Source organism: Thunnus albacares, chromosome 13 (assembly GCF_914725855.1).
Source record: "Thunnus albacares chromosome 13, fThuAlb1.1, whole genome shotgun sequence".
Lineage (NCBI taxonomy): Eukaryota > Metazoa > Chordata > Actinopteri > Scombriformes > Scombridae > Thunnus > Thunnus albacares.
The window spans coordinates 13433248-13452613 of NC_058118.1; the positions used below are offsets into that span (position 1 = coordinate 13433248).

The window sequence follows — 19366 nt, forward strand, 5'->3', positions numbered from 1 at the left end:
GTCTGTCTAGCTCCCCCCCCCTCTGCGTTTCTGTGTCCTTGAGAAAGAATGCATCCTTCTGGGTCCCACTATACTTTTATGTACATGACTCATTGAACTTTACAGATGTGGAGTGCAGCTCAGTGTTATGACTGAACACACAGGGTTACCAGGGATTAATGGCCATTTTTATCTTCGTTGTTTCAGCTGAATGTACAGACTCTTCTTGATTTTCTCCAGACTTTCTCTCTAGATTGAGAAGACAGGTCAATATGCAAAAATTACATACACAAATAAAAGCAGAATATCCACGAAAATGTGTTCTTTGAGATTTAAAGCTCAGGCTATTTTAAACTGCGGTGTTTAGAGTACATGCTGAGTTTTGTCGGTGTGTGAGTGTGTGTGTATATGAGTTCATGCGTGCAGGAGTGACTGATGGCTGATGAACAGCAGATGAGATTCCTGAGGGTTTAAAATCCCAGTAGACTTTGTTTCCTGTGTGCTCCCACTCTTCACTGATCCTTGTCCAGTGTGGGAACACTTTGCACACACACACACACACACACACACACACACACATACACACTTATATATATCCATACACATACTGTATATGCATGTGTGGAGTTTTTTATTGCATGCAAACACGTATTTCCTCATCATCAGGTCAAAGGTGAGTCACAGTGTTTCAGTCTAGCTCTCTTATATTGACATAAACGTACACACACACACACACACACACTCTTGCGTGCATTATTTTTAGCTTTTCTCCTGGTAGTACAGTGTGTTCCTCATTTTCCTCACTTAACTTTTTTGTTTACTGATTTTGTTTATTCTCCTTGCTTCACCAGTTTGCCAGTATTTGCCTGTTTTCAGTTGAATTTCACAGAAAACACCTCATCAGAGCACGGACAGATTGTAGCAGTGAAAATTGCCTTTTAAGGGCCTGATTGCTGAAGATTAGTCAGTTTAGACGTTTTATGGCGTAATGGCATCGCATTTATTAGGAGCATGTTACGGGGGGGAAGGGGGTTAACTCTGACAAATGTCACCAGCATGAGTTTTTGTTAAGATTTCTCAGAACAGAGCAGACACCAGATGTGAATGTAAACATCTGTCATTTCAAACATACACACTGTTATTGGGGGGCACAAAGTGGGCAAGAACCTGGATGGTCCTTGTCTGTGTGTGTATTAATTAACTTTGGCAATATACACACACCAGACCACACAAAGAGCCAGAGCTCCAACAGCGTTATCACCAGAATCAGTAGCAATAAAACAAACACACACACACACACACACACACACACACACACACTCATAAATAAAGAGATGAGTATACTAGTTTTGGTATTTAACTTCTCCATAACACACACAGAAATACAGATGCATGATAGAGTTTTCACCTTTGTAAAGTCAAATGACCATGTACTTGACCGTGTGTGTGTGTGTGTGTGTGTATCACTTTCATAGGAGCAGGAAACACATGATGATTGGTCGATGACAGAGCAGAGCATAGCCGCTGCCTCCTTCTGGAGGCGAAGAAACGCTGCATTCAAAGTCACATAAAACTTATTAAACCGCTATTATTAAAACGCTCCATTTTCAGTCTGACAGGAATGTTTTTGCTTTAGCCAAAAGAAAAAAACGCTACAGGCCACTGTGTTCATCACAGCCAAAAAATGAAAGTGTTGGACAGAACAAACAAAATACTGACATTTTAGAGCCTTACAAATAGTGTAGATAAAAATGTAATGTTTATCTAGTGGCTTGCAGTAGGAAAATATCTTTCCATTGCATTTTAGTATGATAGTGGCACTGGAGAAGAGGAAACAGGGTCACCAAAGGTCTGGATCACAATAGTTAGATTTTAGTTATTTACAAGTAAAAAGATATCTATGAGTTTAGTTGTATGCTCATCTCTTTTATACAGTAATTAAAATATGATAAAATAAGTGAAAAATGCAACATTCAAAGTGAAGTGTACTTCGCTCTGTTTATGATCGCCATACTTTTGGACAATTTTGTCTTTATTTAAGCTATGTGAGGTTTCCAAGAGAGATTGTGGTCTATAATTACACCCCACAATTTAACTATACCCTTTCAATGTTAAAGGATATGTTAACAATATTTCAGGTCTGTCTTAAAACAATGGTCAGGTGCCTAAATGAACATTGAAAGAGGTTCACAGTCATCGTTTTGTGTAAAAAAGTATTTAGTTTATCTAATAATGTGTCTTAAGCCTATTTGAGGATTCAGTCACCATTCAGATTGGTCAATCAAGTGAATATCTTTCAAAGTTAAACTCTTTTTATTACAAAATTCCCTCTCTGTGTTTCCCTGTTGAGCAGCAGTGAGAAGACAGTAACAATAAGAGGGAAAATATCCACTTGATTTGACTAATCTTTATAGCTGAGGTCTCATATAAGCTTCAGGGCTGTGAATTTAGTGCCCACATCATTTGCATTGAAAACACATTAGGAATGGGCATTTTAATGGCCAGTATGAACAAGAGGAATGATTACAGCAAGCAAAACCTGTTTCAGTGTTCATGCAGGCACCTGACTTTTACTTTGAAACACACTTGAAAGGATGTGAACCTACCCTATGCAGTGGAGTAGCAGTATAACGTAGCATAACATGGAAATACCTCAAAATTGCACTTGAGTTAATTTGTGTCTAATGTTGTCTTACATTTGTAACTCAGTGTCAGTGCAGTCTGTGAGATCATCGATAGATATAATAGATAATTAAGGAGAAAAAACACAGAATGACTTGAATGAATGCAAATATTCATATATGCATATGTACTGAAGTGAATAATTACTTATGAAAGTTGTTTGTTTATGACATATTAACACAAAGACTTGTTCACAGTGTCTTTCATGCACTGACACAGCTGAGCTCTCATTTCAAATTTCAGTTCAGATTCATTGTCCTCAGTGAACAGAAAGAGTTTCAGCACAAGCTTACAGCCATTTTACCATGAGAGGAAAACAGACTGACTAAACCTGAAGACAAGTTAATTTAAAAAACAAACAAACAAAAATTTGCAAAACACAACTTCAAACTGGACAAGGAGAGAGAGGGAAATAAACCCAACTCCTCAGAAGATGTTTGGAGAGACAGGTAAGTAAATGCACCATACAAAAGCATTCACAGCAGAAAGTTACAGGTTTAAGATTCATTTTGCACAATTTAAAAACATAAAAATATAGTAATTAAATTTTTAGTGTAGAAAATGTGTCTTTAACACTTTTATGTAATGTGAGCTGGTAGTGTCTGAGCACTGAGCCCAGAAAACCTTTTTTAGGAATAGGTAATAAAATCATTTATGTAAAGCAAATCCAGCAGGACCTAAACAATGTACAGTATATAATGTTAAGATTATTTTATGTGGTGTTTGATAAATAACAACAATGTGTGTTTGATAAATAACAACAGTTTCGAATTTCGTTTTGTTTCTTTATTTACACATATAAAAAATTTTTAAAAGATACAATATATAATTTGCAAGGGAATGTGAAAGAGAAACCCTCCAGGGGCTTTAAAAGTGGCATTCTCCAGTCAGCATATTACAGGAAATAATTACAGCAATATAGAATATACAACTTGAATGTATCTATCAATAGGTTTAGATGTAGTAAAAACAGAGACATAGTTTAGCATAGCACTTGACAATAATGCATCCCATCAAATTACCATTAAACCAGCTGTTACCAATAATAATTTTTATTTGTAATAATGTAAAAAAAAAAAAAAAACTAAGGCTTTAAAAAAGGATGCACTTTTTTACCAGATGAAAATTGTGACACATTTTTCATCAGGAACAGTTTGCGCTGGACATTAAGAATATCACTGTAATCTGTTTTGGAAAATGTAAAGAGACTCAATCATACAAAATAAGGATTTTACCTCATTAATCCAGAGGTGTTCATGCAAAACACCTCTGAAATCTTTCTAGTGAGCTTCTGTTCATGCATATTCATGAGTCTCACATTTACTGTATGTCTGACATTTGGAGGTTCCCATCCCATCCCATATCCCCACTAATGGCCGAAACAGGTGTAAGTTTATGAACTCCTAAAAAGGCTCGAATAGCTCTGTAATGTTACAATTCACATGCTCACAGAACACCCAAATACCAGACACATAATCTGAAACATGACAGGACACACACAAGACTTCTTCTACTTCTTCAGGCTCTGTGCGCCAGCACATTCAATTTGAAATAAAGTAATGAATAATACATTAAAGTGCCAAGTCTCAGCTTTTAAATTTGAGTAGCTTCACATCAATATTAAAAGAACTGTGTGGGAAACATATAAAGAACACAGTTCTTTAAATATGTATATATGTATATATAAAATCTGAATACTTCTTCTAGCACTGTTCATGTTTATTTTATCACAAGGATGAGATTGTCAACACCTTCGTCCCACAGATCATTGAACAGAGTGCTGTGAATCTCGATGAACTGAAGCAGTCAATTGGCCGCTGGGATGCAGAGGAACACGCCATGTCTGAGGAAGACAAACATGAATCCTCAACTGGTGGTCTCACCCAACAGAAGGTGCAGCAACACCTCAAGCATTTTTCTGCAATGTGTTGAGTGTTTGCTGAGCATTGCGGGAACGTTTTAAAAGATGAAGAAGTCACTGCCCCAGCACCTCTCCAACCCAGTCAGAGAATGTGAAAGTGGATCTACTCGTCTTGGTGTTTCAACCTCAACTCTTACTTCTCTGAAATAATCGCATTTGATGTTAAGAATGTTGATGAAGAGATTTTTAAAAAGATTTCTGGATCCAGAGAACCTAGAGGAAGAGGCAGAACATTTTGGAGACAGAAGCGACGTCTGGATTGCTGAGACAGGATCAGTCTCCTTACTTTGTGTTTCTTCTCCATGCATCACCACACCCATCACTGAGGCAGCCACAGTGCTCGTCTCCCAGGTAATTGAGGAGACTGTCAGGACAATACAGCCCATTGAGGCTGTGAGGAAAATACATACCAATGATTCTGAAAGGAAAACTGAGAAACCAGCTGGTAAGTCATTCTTCAAAAAGCTGAAGTCAGTGTGGAAAAGCCACTTTGGCAGGAAGCAGAGCAAGAAGGTGAAAAAGGTTTCAGAGCAAGATGTGGACAAGGCCATTGAGGACATAGGTCTTCCAAGTTTGTCCTCAGCCTTCTGGAGCTGATTGAGGAAGAAGAGGACACCACAGAGAATGAGACCTTTGTCCAATCTCCAGCTTCCACCAGCTCATTTCCACCAGAGGGCCAACCACTGGCTCAAACTGGAACAGATTTCCAGGAGGAGTTGATTTGTTGGAAATCCAGGGACGACTCATGTGATGGGGCTCTGATGGCTGCTTCTGACACTGATGGGGAGATGGTGGACAAATTGGCCATTGAAGGAGGAATATAAGAATAATGAGGTTGGTGGACAGACAACAAAAGGCCCTCTAGATCTGGATATCTCAGAGAAAGGGGCAGAAGATCTCTAAGAAAGAGACAAAGTCTGTATCAATAAGACAGGATCGACTTCCAGGCTTTCCGCCACACAAGAGGAGGGCAAAAGGAGTGCAAGAGGGGGACTTCGCCTGCTTTCTCTTCCTCCACCTCCTCCGCCATCTTTGAGGTAGCAAACACAATCGTTGCCCAAGTGACTCAGCAAGCTGTCACACTGGAGTCCAATGACTCTGAGAAACCAGCTAGCAAGAAATATATCAGAAAGATAAAGGCTGTGTGGAAGAACTGCTTTGGCAATAAGCAGAGCAAAAATGGTCAGAAGGAGCAGGACGAGACTCCAGTTGAGCACTAAAGGTGTTTGAATCTGCAGCAACAATTTTCTGAGGCTCTTGAGGAAGACCAGGGCATGGACACAAATTTACCCCCAGGACTCTCAGAGAAGGATGGACATACTGCTGCAGTCTGGCAACTTCTTCCAGAGTTTCATTGAAGAGTAGGTAATCTATTTCAGTGATTCCCAACCAAGGGTAATTGTACTTTTGCAGTTCCCAGGGGGTACATGGAAAGATTGTGAAGTAGCTCAACTAATTTCATCAAATCGAAATAACAATTTGGTTAAAATTGAACATACTGAGTTAGTGATAACACCTGAACACAATATGTAACAACAAGTTAGCTTGAAGTAATGGATATATGGTTAAAATCATTAGCTAAAAGCAAAGGATAAACTGTTTTTAAAAATAGCCAAAAGTAATGGATAAATAGTTGAGATCGTAGTAATGGATATAAACAGTTGAAACAGATAGCTAAAAGTAGACTAGCTATCTTTTAGCTACTCTTGCTAAAAGTATAGATAGTTAAAATTAATGGATAAAAGGTTGAAAGATTCAGCTTCTGCAACTCTAAGTGCAAACTTAAATATACCTAAACATGGTTCAATCACATGCAAAATTATTATATAATTTATAATTATATAATTAATAACATCAAACAGTTAAAATTGATTAAAATGAACACAATTGGAACATGATGGGTGTAGTCGGGCAGGAGAAATAGGTTCCCACCCGCATGGCTTTTTTTTGTAACCTGTTTTTTAGGACCCTAATGGTGTCTAGTTAAGAATTTTTCATGTTGCCAAGTCAACTAATGGCCCATGGGGTTCATTTGGCGGCCATCTTGAATTGACATCCACACCAGTGGCAAAAGACACAGATTTTCATAACTCCTGAACCAGACGAAGAAAAATTAACCCACTTTTTCATATAATTTTGAAATCAGGAATCAAATGGAAAGGTCATGGTACATGGTGACATGGTACAACCCCTCTTTATTAGTGAAAAACAGGCAAATAACACATTTTAGGCTCATAACAATATAACTTGCGGAGAATAGCCACTGGTTCCAACGGTGAGAGCATTTATCAAGTATCTTATCTTGTTTCGCTAGGCCTTTTTTAGGGGGGCTTTATGTCAGTAATATATGCCATATCTAATAGGCACATTTTGGGATTGACAAAAACCCAAGTATCACCCCCTAGTTGCACCTTTCTAGTTAATGGACCAAATATGGTGTCACCCATGTCCCTTCTTGGACACTCCCCTTGCCTCTGTTAATCTTGGACAACGATTGGCCTGAAACCACATGACCATATATCCAACCCATCTTTGTAGATGCCCCATTGGCTGATATGTGTCTGGATGTATATGATTGGCTTGATTAGATCCGTGCCTTATACAAACTATGAAGAGACAGATCTATTGTGTTGGTTTTACACCTGTTGCTACTCTAAAAATTCATGACAAACAGACATTTTGGGGCCATTTAAAAAAAAAAAAATCCTCCTCCCAGCTCCCCCTAGTTAAGGCTTAGCCCCCCTAACCTTTAATCTCTAGTGACACCCCTGTCTTGTTTTGAGATAATTTTGCATGATTCTGTAAAATAGTGGTTTAATGATGTTGGATGCCCTTACATAAAAGCCAAATGTTGTGCAATTGTTTTGGTAGGACTGCAGATGTTGGTGGATTGAAAGCCACACATGCGGAGCACAGCTTGCTATCCGTGAATTTGGTAAGAAACAGTTTGATTATTCCTGTTTTGCTGTTTTGTATTTTTGTTTGTCAAATGTATAAAGTAAAATGAATGTTGCTTTTTTGTGAACTGAAAAGACTCCTAAATTTGATATATTAGTGCTGATATGTTACATGGCAATGTAACAAGTACAGAACAAGTAATTCTTCTGTTTATAGAGGTGCCACTGCCGCATCTATTACTGTATTTATGCTGTACTATTACTGTAGTTGTGCCGTATTTGTATTTGTATAAGTACTGAGTTTTGTTTTGTTATTTATTTATTTTTGTTAAATGTTTCTATGAGACAATGATCTATTTCACCAAAGTTCTTGAGGATACTTGAATACATTTACAATATCACCTTTCACGTTTTTCTGTTCTTTCCTTTTAGGCAATGGAGGGAAGTGAGTGAAGGCATTTGCAATCAAGATGTGAAAGAGCAGCTGATTGACATGTACATGGATTTTAAGAGGTTTATCTCAGAGTCGGTTACTAAAAACGTCTCACAGGCGATCTCAGTCAAAGGCAGATGGACTTCTAGTTTGCTCGTAAAGATGTTCCAGCCCTCATCCAAGAGTCGTCAGACAGTCCTTGTGTTTTTGTTTCTTTGTCCAGAATCTTTATGAGTTGCCCCAAAGTGCCTCTTTGGGACCAAGCATTAAAGGATAGATTCACAATTTATTGAACTCTGTGCTAAACCAACAATGAAGTGCCCATATGAACACTGAAAGAGGTTTTCTTTGCCGTAATCATTCCTCTTGTTCATACTGGCAATTAAAAGATCCCCTTAAAATGTGCTTTTAATGTAAGTGATGCCAAAATCTACAGTGTGTCCACACAGTCATTTTGTGCAAAAATGCAGTTGAAAGATATCTACTTGATTCAACTCATTTGGACGGCTGAAGCTTCATATCCCTTAATAAGTACATCATGAAGGGATCTAACAATGGTCAGTATGAATCTGAGGAATGATTATGGCAAGAAAAAACTATTTCAATATTCATTTAAGCACCTTTTTTTTTTTTTTTACAAAAGACTTGAATAATTGTGAACCCTTCTTACAGTTGTATTTTATCTCTTCTTATATACATAGTTTTTTTTAATCAGTTCTTCCAACAGAATGACAATAAAAAGAAGAAGAAGAAAATGACTCGGTCCAAACAGTCTCTTTCTACCCGTACCCCCTCCCCCTCCATCCCTCCTCCCCATTCCCCATTTCCCTTTTCTCCCCTTTCCTTCCTCACAAACTTTTAAATAAACATTATAACTTGACTTCAATCAGTCATATTGTGGACTTTGCTCTGTTTCTCTCTCTGTTTCTGTGCTGTATGAATACTCGAACAGTGATGGCACAACTGGTTTTAATAAAACAAGCACTCAGGGAATAACTAACAAGATTAAACCACAAAACAGTTTCCACAACAGTTAACTGAACAGTCTACTTATTTCATATCATCAACATAATCAACAGGTTTACTTGGTTTAAAGTCGTCTGGAGAGATTGTCTGCTGTGTGGTTTGTCTCTGAACAGATGATTTGTCATAATGACATGAAACAATCAAAATGAGACTTAAAGAACATTTCTTTCCTTTTTTATTAAAACTTTTGTCGGTACAAAGATGCAAAGCAACTTATACAGTACAACTTCTCCTCTACATCATTCTCACTATCAATTATTGGTCGCAATCCTCCTGATCTTCATCGTGACAGATTTGATGGTGTGAGCAACACCGTTCTGTCTCCAGGTGTCCCACAGGATGTGTGTCCTCTGCCCTGGGCTCTGCTCTACATCTTCTGGAGAGCCGTTGAGGTTTGCCAGACCGCACTGGTTGAACCACCATCCTGTGTTGTTGTACTGAGTGCTGCAGCTCTCCACCGTGCGGTTGCCGATGGAGCAGAATGGATTGCAGCCATCGTTGTCTACGTCTGAGGCGCTGAACGGAGCCGTGTCCTGGTTCTGGTCCTGGTTGTAGCCTCGAAATGCATCACCTGCACACACATGCATACAACCACGCAGACTTACACAAGTTGCATTTATCAAGATATTAAGTCTGCACGTTTGTCTCTATGGGTGAACTTTTTGTAAGTATTAATTTCTTCAATCATACCTGCACTGCCTGCGTATCTGCCCAGGTGTATACTGAAGAACTGTGTTTCACTGTCCAGGTGGAAATCATCATATGATGCATAAGAGGTGATGTCATCATGGGAGACTAGAGCAATGTGAAGTTGGAACCGAGTATCTTTCTGGTTTACCATATGAAATACCTTCTTCAGGCCCAACCAGTGTTCTCCTACACACACACACACACACACACACACACACACACACACACACACACACACACACACTGTATAAACATGGTTTTTGACATTATCTAATCACTGGCAAGTGCAAAATATGACCCTGAATATCTGTAGAGTTGTAAGAAATAGTTTGACATTTTGAGAATTACACTTCTTAGCTTTCTTACCACTGTAATATCTGTCCAGTAAATATAAATCTACAGTTTCATCAGCTTAGCTTAGTTTAGTTTAGCTTAGTTCAGCACGAAGAATGGAAACAGGGCAAACAGCTAGTCCAGTTCTGTCTGAAGAAGACTAGACTGTAAGTAAGTCTGAACCCGGCACGACAAAAAAACCCCCCAAAAAACACAGAACATCCCATAAACCACAACCAGTCATTTTCATATTTCAGTTTTTGTGTGGATTAAAAGAATGAGATACAATGTGTTAATTAGGAGGATTTGCCTTTGTACAGAGCCAGGCAACGGCTACGGCATATTTCACATTTTTATTTTTATTAACCTGTAACAACATTGGGGATATTGGCAACAAAATGAGCAAAAAGATGAATTATATATCATCAAGAACATGAATACTGCTTTTTATGCATTTTTCTCATGACTGTTGTGTGAATGAATAATACAAGTAACACTTTGCCCAAACTGCTTTTGGGCAAGTTTTTAGACATAAAAGATAAAGTTCTTCTGCTATGTCATAAACTCAAGGGCAAGATATATTTCTTCATATTTTGTTAGCACTCTTGAGCTGTTTGTTTTATTTAGCATTCCCAAATGCAGTAGACCCACTGACCTTTTTCACAACAGACATATTGTCTTGTCATAGCAGAAAACGCACAGGTGGAACTAATAATATTAACAAAGCTCTAGTTCAGTAGTTATGACCATGCAACTCAGCAGTTAATCGTGTTATTAGTTACACCTGTGTTTGACAAGTCAAGCATTTTGCGAACGACTGATGTCAGGAATTCAATCTTTGTAACTTGAAACTTCTTTAGTTAAACTTCCCTCTTTTTTAATGATATACGACAATACTGAAAAGATTGATCAAAGCAAATACTGACATGCTGCTGTCACTAGCTTGAGTAATTTCATACAACCTGCAAGGTTTCCAAAGCCGTCAACGTAATCAACCCAAGGTCGTTTGAAGTCTGTTAGTCCATCTGTCCTCCGTTGTATCACCGTCCATCCACCTCCCATATAATCCATCTCACAGAATACCTGCAGGACATGTTGTGTTTGGAGTTGTTGATCCATGAGTGAGTGACAGACTGTGAATGAGTGAGTAAATCATGTAAATCTACCTCAAATGAAGTGTCAGTATTCTCTGGGTGGACGATGTAAATACCACTGGGGATCTTGGGAACAACTGACACGAGGCTGTCCTTGATGTCGCTGCAGTCTTGTCCTAATTGAACCAAACAAGCTCTCTTTTGTTAGCAGGAATAAAATTAACATTCATCAAAGCAGCTACTGTTTAGTCATTACTGATGATAATTATTCTGCTTGTCTAAATTCCAATAATTTATTTCTATGCTTAAGCAGAGTTTGCTAATTATCTCCAACAGTATTTCACTGGCAGAAAAAGACAAAAGAGTTTGGTGTTTGTACCTAATATACCTGTGATAGACTCAGAAAAGACCCAAACTCCTCAATAAATCATGAGAAATCATGCACATGCTTTTTTAAAGGTGCAGTGTGTAGGATTTAGTGTCGTTCCCCCTCCAAGCGTGTAGGAGAACCTCGGAAAAAATGCTAAAGGCCCTCTCTAAAGCCAGTGTTTGGTTTGTCTGTTCTGGGCTACTGTAGAAACATGGCGGTGCAACATGGCAGGCTCTGTGGAAGAGGACCCGCTCCCTATATAGATGTAAAGGGCTCATTCTAAGGTAAATAAAAACACAACGATTCTTTCTTTCAGGTGATTATAAACTAATTAAAACATGCTTATGAATATTATATCTCATTTCTGCCAAGTTCGTTCTGCTAGATGCCACTAAATTCTACACACTGCACCTTTAATTACATAGATTTGTCAATGGATTATAAGCATTCAATTTGTGGTATACTCATTGGAGATATTTTGTGGCACATTTTACATGATTGTCTAGTGAAAACATACAGTATATCTCCACATTTGGTCATTTTAAAGATTTCAGGTCCTTTCTGTACAGTGGCCTTGAGGTGCCAAACTCAACAACATTTCAAAAAACAGATTAATAAAATAGAAAACAACAACAAAAAGAAAAATACAACATTTCACAAAAAACAAAAACATTTTAGAACATTTTGTCAAATGTTGTGAAAAATGTTAGATGTCTTGTCCAATGTTGTGTTTTGCACCTCAGGGCCAAAGTTTTAATAGGTTTGAAACTTTCTCAGACTTCTTTGCCCAATAAGATCCTTTTAAAACACTGGGCTATCTCAAAAATGCTTTGTCATGTTCTCATCAAAAATTAACATCTTTGAGACACAAACGGGTGACTTGTGAGAGGCACTGCACCGATTTTATCCATTGAGATCAGTTTGCTAGTCATGAGTCTGCCTGTGAAGCTTTGACAAGTCTGAGAAAATGATCATAGCTTTGATTAGGAGTTTGTATGTGGAGATTGAAAGACATGGCTGTTCACCGAGCAGGGAGGATCTAAGAAGGCAACACTACTGAGTTGCGTAATGGTAACGGCAGTATCCAGTATTTTGGGATCTTCACATATATCTTCCAGGTTACTGCTGCTTCGATTTTCATTCTTTTATTTCTGTCTCAAGGCAAATTAAGTCCCTTAATGGAAGTAAAATACAAAACTTCTCATAATGCAACTTGATAGCTTCTTTTGTTAAACCCTCCCCGCCTGGTAATCACTCATTTCTTTCAAAGTCCTGCCCCCAGTCTGTAGCACAGACTTAACCTGATGACATCATCAGGGTTTTTCTTCTCAGACTTCTTCCCCAGAGCCAAAGACGACATTACACAACAGTTTTCACAGGCTGAGTAGCTCTCATCATGAGTAGTAAATAGATCATTGTATGTGTGTGTTTTTGTGTGAGTTACCATGGGATTGCACAGGTTTGATGGAGAACATCTCAGTGTTGCTTCTCTGAACCTCGGAGCTGAGCGTCTGCACTTTGGTCATCAGCTCTGCTACCTGGAAATGTGACACCACTGTGCGTACAGCCAGCCAATCAGACGTTTAAGAAACTCAGTTATGAACTGTGTGACTATCACTGTACCTGAAAGCTGAGGACGTCCAGCGCTCTCTGCTGCTCGTCCATCACATCCCTGATTAACTTGCGGGTGCTGCGCCCAAATGCCAACAGAGACTGTTGTAACTGGCCTACAAACAAACACACACGCACACTGAACAACAGATATTGATACTAGAGGTGACAAAAACACCAGGAGAGAAAAAGCTTTTACCACAGACTGAATGTTTCTCGTCTCGTAGCAGCTTCACAGTGATGTCACAGGGGATGGTGCATGTTTCACGACGTTTGCTCCCTCCAAGAGGTTTCTGGCCTTTGACAGGAGCCTCAGAGAAGTCCTCATTGGCTATCTCTGATTGGTTAAAGCCAGTGCTGATTCCTGTGGTCTGGCGACAAAGAGAGAACTACAGTGAAAGTTTGAACTACAAACCAGTTTGCAGTTACAGCATGTGAAACTAGTCTTTGACGTCTGATTTCAGGCATTTTTACAAAGTATGAAAACAGATTAATATAAGACTATTGCAATGCATTTCAGCTTAGTTACATTATATAAAAAGAAAGCAGGACGAGTCTGGATGATATTCAACATAGTCCTGACCAGCATCAGTATCTGATTCTGACCTCTCCCAGGGATGGTTTAATGAAAAAAATAAATTTAATCTGGGGATAAACAAAGTTTTACGTCAGACCTCCCGGTCGTTCAATTTGCTACAGACACACACTGTGTGACTGCAATATCCTCTTTGACTCATGCCGAAGGCATTTATAAACAGTTGTGGAATGTACATTTAAAAATACATTTACTCAAGTACTGTACGTAAGTACAGTTCTGAGGTACTTGTATTTACATGTTATGTTACTTTCTACTTCTATGCCACTACTTTTCAGAGGGAGATATGATATAGGTATTTTTACTCCACTACATTTAGTCATTTTGCTTATTTAGCAGATCACTTTAATAATACAACACATATGAAGAGCTTCTCAAACTTGGTGCATTGTTCAGTGACAAATCTCGTAATCAAGTCATTTTAGTCCTTAAAAAGGATCCTTAAAGTCCTCTTCCACTCAGAAAGTATTTTTTCTTCTTGTTACTTCACTTCAATGTTTGACCTTCACTGTGTAGAATGATGTATATGCAGAGTTTGACACTAGATGGCTGTTTTCACATTCAGCTGCTGAAGGGGGAAAGTTTTGTGCCCCCTTTAAATCTGAGTTTAAGGTGTTTACATCATTGTGACATCACAACTTGTTTGGAACCAATCGTGGCCCAGTATGCAACTTAAACAAGTGTGATGTGGAAACCTGATGCTTGCAGTGCACAAACACTGAGAACGGGCTTTTCAGTGAAGTAGGACGCATTATGTCCAGCAGTTAAACTAAGTGAAAAATATTTGCATATTAGGGGAAGAAGCAGATGCCATTTTAAGAATTTCTAATGAGGTAACTGAACTTTTTTGTGGAAAAACTATATCAGACACGAATTACTATTTAAAAGAGAGTATTTTTATATGTTTTAAAACACGTCTTGAAAGTGTTTTATTCATCAAAAGTTTAAAAAAAATGTTGACACTTTATAATACAGCCAGTGATTTACTGTGTAAAATACTTTATTTACATGTATGTATAGTGTAAGAAAACAAGACTTTTAAAAAGTTCAATTCTAAACTATTTTGTCCATCTTTTAAGATACAAACATTCATTTCTAGAGCATTTTTGAAAGAAGTTGGCTTAAATCAAAAGGTTAAGAGGTTAAGATATTCTTACTGCATTGTAAAGGAAATTTTTTGACTCAATTATTGATAGAAATGTCTTGCAAAGATCGAGGTTTTTGCATCAAACAGCCCTTTAAAAACTTTATAAAATAGTTGAAATCTGCTCCACCTCAACCAACAATACAATACAATGCTGCTCACATGTTAATGCATCAGTGATAATAATTCAGTAATATATTTAACACTATAAAGGGGGGCATTTGGCACCACAGTTTATTACTTTTACTGGGTAATGCAGGACTTTTACTTGTAATGGAATACTTTTACATTAAGGCATTTATACTTATTCTAGCTGTGATTCCCCACACACACCATGACTATTTTAATGTTAATATATCTAGTAAAATAAAATAAAAATCCACAACTCATGATCCAACCATGATATCTAACTTTCAGCCAGTAGATTTCACATGATTGCATCAGCATTCTTAGTTATTTACAGTAACTTGCAACAAAAATTAATTATGCAGCTGTTTTTTTTTTCTCCACATTACACATAAATAGCATAAATTCAGCATCTCCCTGACAACTAACCTACTCAAAATCAAAGTCTGAGTGTCAAGACAGATGTCTGGAAAGAGTTGAAAACATATTGTACATACTGTGGAGGAAAGCAGATGAGGTAAAATCATCAGGAGGACAGCTGTCGTCCACATCATGTCTGAGTCTAATTTTGCTCCTGTGATTATTTCCACGTGGAGCAAGGGGGCTGAACTCTATCCACTCCGTCACCAGCAGCCACTCCTGCATTTATACTTATTTTTCCACAAAGTCTGCTCTTTTCTCTTCACATCCCTTCTCCTTCACCAAGTCTTGTCTGCATCTGCTCCTTCCTCTCAGTTGTCAAACTACACCTTCTCCTTACTTTCTCTCACTCTGACTGCCTCCACCTCCATCAGTCACTCCCACTTTTTCCTGTAAATTCCCACCCATGACAACATTGCTTATAAAAAGAGAGCCAAACTAGTGAATGGGTTAACACAGAGGATTTGGTTATAAAAGTCTGGATATGTTTCTGACAAGTAGCTGAGTTTGCTGATTCCAGCTTTGTGGTAAAGCAGTGATTACCTTCCCCCTTATTGTGTCTATTACCAGGTATTGTTGTTTTACTGGTTATATCCTGCCACCAGCATGAGAAACAGATGTGTGAGGGAAACAGAACAGCTTGTTTTAATGTAGGAACACTTTCCCTATGCTTGTTTCTTTGCGTGGGAGCTGCAGCTGAAGGCAGGGTGTCTCTCCTTCTTCTGCTCATATCTCCCCCCTCCCCCGTTACACCCCTCCAATATCCTCTCTTCTCCCTCTCACTCTGACCACTGACTCATACATCTGAAAACAGCCTCCCAGAGGGTCAGACCAATTACTCCTGTTAACTGGGCAGTTTAACTGGTGAGGAAAGTGAAAAGTGATAGAGAGGAACAGCACATTCCAATCAGGGTCCAGCTGGAGCCGGCCGGCTGGCCTGTCGTTTCCTCGGAAAAGTTGATGCCAAAGAAAAGAAATTCGCTGTTGTTCCGAACCTGTGCGAGTTTACAGCCGTGGTCAGTGAGAGGAATGTGAAAAGCCTGGTGCCGCAGCCTCGGGGGCCCCACATCTGTCCTATGTTACATGCTCTCGTAAAGCAGTCTATGCATGTGAATGACACATTATATCTGCCAGCTTAGATAATGGGAACAAGACTGTGTGTGATATCCATTAATCAAAAGCTCCTCTTGTGTGATACATGAAAAATGTTTGATAGTTCTGCAATAAAGGTTGCTGCAACTTTTTAAAGGAACTTTTTGACTTTTTGGAAAATCCGTTTCTTCACTTTCTTGATCGATGCCACTCTCATGTTTGTATGCTAACTTAGCTTAGCTTAGCATAACAAGTGGAGCAAAGAGAAGCTCATTAATCAATATGTTATATCTTATTTGTTGCACATCATAACATCCCGTAAAACCACAATTTGTAGTTTTTACATTTTGTTTTTTGTATGGCGTAAACAAATGAGACATTACGTGTTAACTGGTGAGCTTTAGAGGCAGTTTTTTTTCTACCTTTGGACAGAGCCAGGCTAGCTGTTTCCCCTTGTTTCCAGGCTTTATGCTAAGCTAAGCTAACTGGCTGCTGGCTCTGTAGCTTCATACTTCACAGACAGACAGTAACGTGGTCTCATCTACCTCTCACCAAGAAAAAGCGAATAAGTATATTTTCCAAAAAAATCAAACTGTTCTTTTCATATCCAAAAATATACCAACAGCATTCATCTAACTACAACCATCATCATTTGGTGTTTCAGTTTATTCTCAAAGTTATTTTCCGTCTTATAGTTACATCACTCAGTGTGTTTATGTTAATCTTGGCATAACAGTCCTTAGCTCCTAAATCAATACTAGATGATGAAATGATTTGTCTAAATAAATCTCCTTTCCAGCTGCTTTGTTCATGGTGTTAATAGGCACCTGATAAGTCGCCTACACATCGCTGGTGTGGTTATTCCCTCTAATTAGGTCACTGATGAAAAACACAGTGTGGAGATCATTTTGTTCAGAAAAACAACAGATGAAAAGAGTGAAGAGTTTCATCCTGCATTCCAGCACGTTCAAACAGCTGCTGAATTGTTTGTGTACTTTGTGAATTATTATGAGTAATTCTTGAAAAACAAAACATGTTAAAGGTGTGACAGTGCCATCTGCTGCCTTGTAGTTTATATTACATTACATTTATGCTTATGTTGACCTGTTGCTGTCTATTGCTGTGCTGTATCTGAATTCTTCACACTAACACATGAAAAACTTTTAAGGGTCTTGCTTGAAAACTGTGTAAAAAAAAAAAAAAAGTATTATCATGTATGCCGCATATAATAAGACTTCAGAAACTGGTGGTTAAACATACTTTTCATGGATGACATACCTTAATAGTGACTGTTTTTTTTTTAAATGCTTTATCGCCTGAAAACAATCCAAATGAGAAATATTTTATCTATAATATCATAAAAAAATGTGCAGAAACAACTGATAGTTTCAGTACAAATATATGTATAAAACATGTCTTACAGTATAAGTTGTATAATAAGACAGTGCATACGTAACACTCCTCATACATTTATTTATATAGACTACATTCTGTTATAAAGGAGGAGCAATACCATCTCACACAGGTTTAACTTTTCAGAGACAGATGGTTTCAGAGTGGGCGGGACAGCTGAAACTCTCTGCTGCCCTTTTCTTCACCCTGAACTTGTGCAACTCCTTCATGGATACAGATAGGAAGTAGTCCCAACACTTTGTATCAGTCACACTCTGGTGAGTTTATTCAGCGTGGAAACATCAGAGGCAACTACAAAATTGCATTTCCTGCGGAAAATGCGTGTGCATGCTAAAAGCTGGACTGAATCTCAAAGCGTTGCTGAAAATGCAGAAATATTAAACAAATTGCCTGAAAACTTTGAAAGTTCAAATGCATTGCAGTGCACTGCTGAAAACCTAGAAGCTGAAAAATGTAAAACTGGCAGAATAGGAAGCTGATCTGCGTTACCTAAAAAGCTAAGAGTCGAAATACATTGCTATAAAAGTTGAAAGCTAAACTGTAATACTCTAAAAGCTGGAAGTTGACATGAATTGCCTAAAAAGGCTGAATGAAGAAGTTATTTGTATTGAAATCAGACAGATGAACTGGATTGCTAAACACTTTGGAACAAAAAAGGCACTGGTCTAAAGAGCTGAGAGCTGCAAAGCATTGCTGAAAATGCAGAAATGTTTAATAAAATGCCAGAGGTAGAAACTGAACTGCGTTTTCTAAAGAAGCTAAAAGCTGAAATACATTGGTAGAAAAGCTGGAAACTAAACTGTAATATTGCCTGTGGTTTTCCCCCCAAAAGTCCCCACAAACATAGAAAAACCGTGTGTGTGTCTGTGTCTGTGTCTGTGTCTGTATGTGTGTCTGTATGTGTGTGCCAAGTTACCACCTAAAGAAGACACCATAATTCAAAAACTGCAGGTTGTATTGTTGAAATGTCTTCCCTGTCTACATTGTAAGACTTTGTAAATAACATGACAGTCAATGAGACAGCTGAAGGGCTCTCTTGGTGCTTTAAGGCAGCAAATTCAAAAAGTGTAGGTCCTGTTGCTTAAATAGGCACATTATCTGAAATAAGACAAATTTGTCTATGTTTTGATATATAAATTGTGTATGAGAAGTGAAAGTTGTGGAAGCTACAAGTTTTGAAGTCAGAATTTTTTTTAAAAAGCAGAGGAGCAGAAAGGGACGAGTGGGTGACATCACAGGTCATGTGACACATTCTAATACACACCCGTTACACACTCAGAAAAGAGTGAAAAAAGCATAAAATGTAAATTGTGATAATTCAAAAACTGTAAAAGATTTCAAAAAGAATAATAAAGCTTAGAAGAACATTAGTGTGAATGCTGAATGTATTCACACTAATGAGGGAAATGCAAACAAGACAAAAACAAACTAAACATTACTGTGCCACACAAATCTGTTTAGATCATCACACAGTTTCAAAAACAGTTTTATTGTTGAATTGACACAGTGTTGAACTAGATATTTAATTTTATACATTGAT

At 38.1% G+C, this 19366-nt stretch overlaps 1 protein-coding gene and 1 long non-coding RNA gene across 2 annotated transcripts; one reads left to right on the forward strand and one right to left on the reverse strand.

The window, feature by feature from the left end:
- Positions 1-5273: 5273 nt before the first annotated feature.
- Positions 5274-8228, forward strand: LOC122996126. Its single transcript, XR_006406935.1, has 3 exons — positions 5274-5943; positions 7454-7517; positions 7912-8228. It is a non-coding gene; the product is annotated as an uncharacterized LOC122996126 (long non-coding RNA).
- Positions 8229-9096: 868 nt separating this feature from the next.
- On the reverse strand, positions 9097-16761 carry angptl5 (angiopoietin-like 5). The gene is made up of 8 exons (XM_044369590.1): positions 15399-16761; positions 13236-13407; positions 13049-13152; positions 12870-12963; positions 11128-11231; positions 10924-11044; positions 9629-9814; positions 9097-9509 (listed from the first exon to the last, which is right to left on the reverse strand). The coding sequence occupies exons 1-8, from the start codon at positions 15453-15455 to the stop codon at positions 9190-9192; spliced, it is 1158 nt and encodes a 385-aa protein (XP_044225525.1). The 5' UTR covers positions 15456-16761; the 3' UTR covers positions 9097-9189.
- Between the last annotated feature and the right edge of the window lie 2605 nt (positions 16762-19366).